Source organism: Aptenodytes forsteri, unplaced genomic scaffold, assembly GCF_000699145.1.
Source record: "Aptenodytes forsteri isolate BGI_AS27 unplaced genomic scaffold, ASM69914v1 Scaffold166, whole genome shotgun sequence".
In the NCBI taxonomy this organism is placed as follows: domain Eukaryota; kingdom Metazoa; phylum Chordata; class Aves; order Sphenisciformes; family Spheniscidae; genus Aptenodytes; species Aptenodytes forsteri.
This window is the reverse complement of record NW_008796110.1, coordinates 1,171,907-1,177,906: the sequence shown is the minus strand read 5'-3', so window position 1 is coordinate 1,177,906 and position 6,000 is coordinate 1,171,907. Positions and strand designations below refer to the sequence as shown.

The window sequence follows — 6,000 nt, the reverse complement described above, 5'->3', positions numbered from 1 at the left end:
TGGCGGGGCAGCCCCACGGGGTGCGAGGCTATGCAGGGGATGGTGCTAATGCTCTCAGCGTGCCCTGGCTGGGGGCGAGGAGGGGGCTAGCACGCGTTTCTCGGGGGTGGAAGGGCTGGGCCCAGCTTGGTCCTTAGGGTAAGCCCCCGCCGCCGGGAGCTCCTCCGGGGTAGTGCTGGCACCCCGCGCACCTTTTCGGTGGGTGCTTCAGAGCCTCCCCAGGGATGGCCGGTTGTGCAGGCCAACCCTGCGCTGCCTGGTACCATCAGCACCCACATCTTCTTTCCCACATCTTCTCGCCCGCTCTCTGCACGGCCCCGTGGCTTCTGCTGAGGGCACTGCGCAAGTGGGAGGGAGGTGGCGGATGTCTCCTGAGAAAGCCTAGAGTGGTAAAGCTTTTGGAGATGTTCCCATATGAATCCTGTATTAGATCAGGACAATCTTCTCTGTTCTATTTCAGTCTGCCGAGCAAAATCGGGCATCTAGAATTAAGCTTGCACCACCATCACTTTGCTTGAGGTCAAAGTCATAGTGTTATTTTTATAGCTCATGTCCTAAATATATGCTAGGTCAGTTTTCTTCTCTCTCATTTTGGGCTGTCTCAGTTTAAGTTAAAGCATACTCATCAATGTCTCATACACATTATGAGCGTTTCTTCCTTTCCCTGACATTTTTCAGGTCTTTGCATGAAACCAGAGACCCAGACTGTCACTGCTGTAACCTGACAATTTGATCTGAAATGGAGAGCATTACGCAGTTGTTCAATGATTTGTGTGAGGCACACTTGACAGTTTTGCCATGGAAGGTCCACCTGGGCAGGCAGCAGATCAGCAAGAGAAGGGCTAAGCAAAATCTGAAAAGGGTTGCTTATAATGCCCTGTTCATAAACCTTTTTCAAGATGAGGCTCGTAAGCTGCAATCAAACATTTCCAGGCTTCCAGTGAAAAACAAAATTTTGATGCTGTCTTTCAACTTGAGAGTTGGTGGCCTAGGTGCTGAAGCGGATAGACTGGAGAATCTTGTGGAGGAGCTGGAAACAGCTGAATGCTTACCGTTTACTGAAGTTAATTCTGTCTTGGATCTCTTAGTACAGCTTGCTGGAACAGGTCCTCCTCAGCTTGTACCACAAAAAAAGGACTATTTTTTGAACAACAAATATGTTGGGAGAAATGTCAAATATCAGGGTTATGATTATTATGATGTAAGTGTATTTGAAGCTGATATACAATCTCTCATAACAAACGAAGAATGTCAGTTCAACGATGCAATTCAAAAGACACTTCAGATAATGGAGGCTGCACCTGGCACTGGACTCCCTGCCATAGGGTTGTTCTCACAGAACTATCCTGCTGGTGACAAGTTTGAGAAAGAAACGCGGGTCTCGCTCTTCGGTGCTCTTGTCCATAGCCGTACATATGATATGGACATCAAGTTGGATTTACCACCAGTGCCTGACAATGCAGATTTGTCTGGACTTGCAATTAAAGTATGGTATCATTTGTTTTGGGCTTAAGAGTGTATGCATGCTTTCAACATGCCACTTTGAAACTATAGTTTAAAATATAGGTAGTCGTTTAATTTGTAATAGAAGTATACGGTGTTGGAATTTAGGATGGAGCAGGGATCCTTTTCTTTGCTGAGAACCAGATAAGCTTTTTGAATTACAGAGTTGTATGATAATGAAAACCTTGGTCTTGTCCTATAACTGTGTAAAAACCCATCATGTGGCCACAGGCTTTATGAAGTTAAGCCATCAGCTATATCTGTGCCTTCTCCACCCTAGTAATCTTTTGCTTGCTTTTTTGCCTGCTTTGTATGTTGAACTCCTTTGCGTTGTTGCTTACTTGTTACTGTTCAGCCTGACTGCATAAGCGTTCCTGTCTGAATGTATATGTTTTGCTGTTACATTACCTAACTTCTTGTATTTTCTTCTTGGCTTGTTCTATCTTAAAACATTTTTTTCAGTTATTACATTTCACTGAACCTCCTAGTTCCCACTGTCCTTTTACATTTTTAAGCGTGTACAGTTTCTACTGTATCTTTTTTTCCCCTTTTGCTGTCCATTCTGTTTATTTTTGCTATGTTTTATTCTCACAGAGGTACTAGATAAATTTGTTGGGTTTTTTTTCTTTCTTTCCATTTTTACTGTGTGTAGGTAGGTTTTTTTATACTTCTGTACTTTTAATCCCCGTTTTGTTCCCTCTACTTAACATATGGATAGCTCTTGCAGTTCCCTTAACTCAGGGTCTTAATTGAAACTTGAAGACAGACACATTAAAAAAGAAAACCCCTGTGCTGTTCAGCGTGCACATATGGATGTAAGTCGTACCTTAGGGTAGGCAGAACCTTTTGAGTAAGTGCTGTACTCTTTCCATCAGACTGGAAAATTTGGAATTTCTTGAAGAACATGCTGCTTTTTATGGGGTGTGGTTGTCTTTTACTAAAATTGAGTACTATTCTGCACATACAACTCCTGTTGAGTGGGAGTTGAGGATGTGACATATACACTGTTTGGACACCTGCAGATTTTCTGCATGTGAATAAGCATAAGGGAACAAACTATGTTAGTGATAGTTAACAAAATGTTTACGAATTTGAAGAATTAGGGCCTGGATCATTTGCTCAAATGAAATACTGAGCAGTATGATTTTATTAGTGTTATGTATTGTTGAATATCCAGACCTCAGATTCTCAATTTGTAGAACTATATGCTTACCAAAGAAGTAAGTTTCAAGTTTAACACCGATAAACTTAGTATATTATTTTGATGGTGATTGTTTTTTTATGTATAGGCATTAATACCCGTAGAGACTTATCAAATGAAAAGAGTGCTTACAGGAAAAACTTAAAATAGATATAAAGGGAGGGTGGACGACACAGGTTGAGTCATGTAGAGTTACTTGATCATGAATGATAGCAGAACATCTTCTTTATTAGCATATGTTTCTTCAGTAAAATGTTTTCATGTATAATATTTGAACTCTCTCTGACAGGTTCCCCAAAGTATAGACCAGTCAGAAGATGAGGGATTCCAGTCAGCATCCAATCTGACTCCTGATTCTCAGTCAGAGCCGAGCATGACTCCAGACATAGACTTGTGGGATGCAGTGCTTACATACGGACCCAGCAAACGAAGATGTTGGGAAAGAATTGGATAGTATGTGTCTGATGTTACTGGCAAACTTACTATGCATCATATGCAAATGTATGAAGGTGCATTTCATCTTAGTTCCAAATGACCTCAGTATAAATAGTGAAACGTGCACATTTAATTCACAGAATTCAATATACTGCATTAATGATTGAGAAAGGAATAAAGGTCGTGCAGTTTCAACGAATTAGTTCTTAGATTGCAGCTGTTTCATAGGAAGAGATAAAATCATCTTTGTCAAAAACACTGAAGGGATTATGGAACATTTGCTGTTTGTGTGAAATGCAACATTTTACTAACTAATCTGACTTACGCACTACGCAACTTATCTCAGTATAAAATGATTCCATATTTTCAGTTTCAAAAGAGAAAGTGGTAGTTTAGAGCACTAGAATAATTAAACCCATATCTCCCAGTACTGTGCGGTATTGTATTCCTTTTCCCTGTCTGTAACCAAAACAAATTATTATAACAGATTTCTTGATGGTGTAGTTAGACTTATAAGTTCTTTTGGCTGTTGAGTGGATGATGCATCTCCTGAGAGAAGGCTCTATATAGCCCTGTTAAAGCTTCCTAGCTTCCCTAAAAAGGAAGAAGAAAAAAAAAAAGCAGGTGTGGCAGATATCTTCCTTACATTTCTGATGGAGAGTGGTGTGCCTGATTCTTGGAGAAACTTTGCTCTATATGTTTTCTGTAATTTTAAGTAATAATCTAGTGATGTCTCTCTTGCAGTGTTATGCAGTGTTTTTTCAACTCTGAGCCTGAGAAGCTCAGAAACTCAGAAGTTCCCTGATCTGATTTTTCAAAGCCCCTGTAGCACACTCTAGCTTTGTTCCTAGTACAAGACAGTTTTTCTTGCTACCATGTAGACTGTAAGGATCTTAAGAGTCAAATATAGACCATATGCCTGATAGCTTTCATGTAATACATGCTACTAGAATTCAGAATTTTTGGAAGAACTGTAAGGAGAAATTGTTTTGGAGGGGATAGTAATCCTCACTGGGAAGAGCTGAAATGTGTTAATACAAGTCAATTATAGCATTTTGAGCATATTGCTATTTAACACATTTGAATATCAGTACTACATGGACCCTGGAAATCTGGTATATATTGACCTCATTTTCCTCATGTGAAAACTGCATCAGGGAAGGCCACAAAAGAAGCTCGTAATTCCCTGTCAAGGTTTTTGTCTCTGAACTGATGTTCAAATTGTCTACCTATTTCTTCACTGTACTGGGTTTGGGCTACAGTTTTATTGACTGAATGCGCATTCCCTTGAAAATGTACTGTATAACTAGTAGCTTTTTCTCTGGTCAATACTAGCTGGGTAAAATACTGAAATGCCTTTTTTTCTTTAGGAGATGTATTTCCTTTTCATATAATCACCTTGTAATGTGTTTACTCTGACATAGCCCGCCTGGTAAAAAAGAGGAACCGTATCTTACTGAAGCTGGGAGAGAAGCTTTTGACAAATTTTACAAACTTCGAGAAGGGGAATTGCAACTGTTTAGTAATACTGTACTTCAGCTTCCACAGCTTGTGCTAATGAAAGAACCTGAACTGGTTAAGGATGTCTTAAATGTCCTCATTGGTGTGGTATCCACTACATTTTCACTCAATCAGGTATGGAAGATTTTTAACTGCGCTTTTTAGTCCCATCTTTTTCTTTCTTCGTAGAGGTTTCCTCTTCAATACATTTATTTCTTTTGAGATCTTGCAGTTGTGGATACTGTTAAAAAGTTGAATGTGACCTAATGGCAGTAAGGCAGTATTTATATATTGCAATAATGATGTTATTGTAATAGGCTAAGAGTATTTGTAGTCCTCTAGGTGAAAATAGGTTTATGAATACTTGAAAATAGATGTATGAATAGTTTTGTAGGTTGGATTTTCTTTAAGGAATTAGATAATGGGTCTTATTCTGTATGTTTGAAAATACCATTCATACTCCTGAAACCTTGCTACAATTTAATCTGTTTATGACACTGTCCTAGCTATGTAGTCTCAGTCACCAGAGTATCTAAACTGAAAATTTGTCTGCTGTTATTTTTGTGTGTAAATGTTTGCTATTTTAAATCAGAATACAGTTATGAAATATTTGAATCTGCCTTTTTTTTTTTTCCTCCCTATATCCTTTTAGGCTGCTCAGACATTTGTGATAAAGGAGGGGGTATATGTATCTGGAACTTCACCAGAGACAATGCACAACCTACTCTCGGAAGTTGCAGAGTATGGAACCTATTACACACGACTAAGTCGTTTTTCTCTTCAGCCAGTTTTAGATTCTTCATACAGCAAAGGACTTGTGTTTCAGGTAAAACAATTGTATTAAATCATCTAGATTTAATGGGCCGATTATCTCATGTAGAAAAGGTAACTTTGATTTCGTGTAAAGCTGGAATTTCTGCATTCTGCAAAACTGCAAAGCATTTTAAGTGTAATGCTCATCCTGGGTCGGCAGTGAACAGTGCCACTGTGTTCAAATCACAGCTCTGTGTGCTTAGGGCTTGCTTGCACTGAAACATGGTAAAAGGTCTTCATTACCTGAAATGTGATTTGTTTAGTCATGTTGTTCTGTTGAGGACTAAAGGAATATCATTTTTAGATGTTTTAAAAACATTACATATTTCTACATTAAGACGTATAAAATTAAATTACAAGAACTTTCTTAATACAGTATGCGTATATATATAATATATTCAAAAAAACCCCTGAAATAGAGAACTATAATAGCTTTAATTACTTCTTCTCAGTTCAGAATTAAGTGCAAGTTTTCCCTATCAGTCCTCTGTACGCTGTATAATATCAGGTGATTTCATCTCTTTGTAATGCATAGAATTAAGTTAGGA

General features: G+C 38.8%; 1 protein-coding gene across 1 annotated transcript in view; it reads left to right on the top strand.

The window, feature by feature from the left end:
• TUBGCP6 (tubulin gamma complex associated protein 6) overlaps window positions 1–6,000 on the top strand; it is a 48,821-nt gene that overhangs the window by 24,627 nt on the left and 18,194 nt on the right. The window contains 4 exon segments of the mRNA XM_009286778.2: window positions 679–1,486; window positions 2,994–3,157; window positions 4,564–4,774; window positions 5,292–5,465. Of these exon segments, the coding sequence (XP_009285053.2) occupies window positions 679–1,486; window positions 2,994–3,157; window positions 4,564–4,774; window positions 5,292–5,465 (1,357 nt within the window).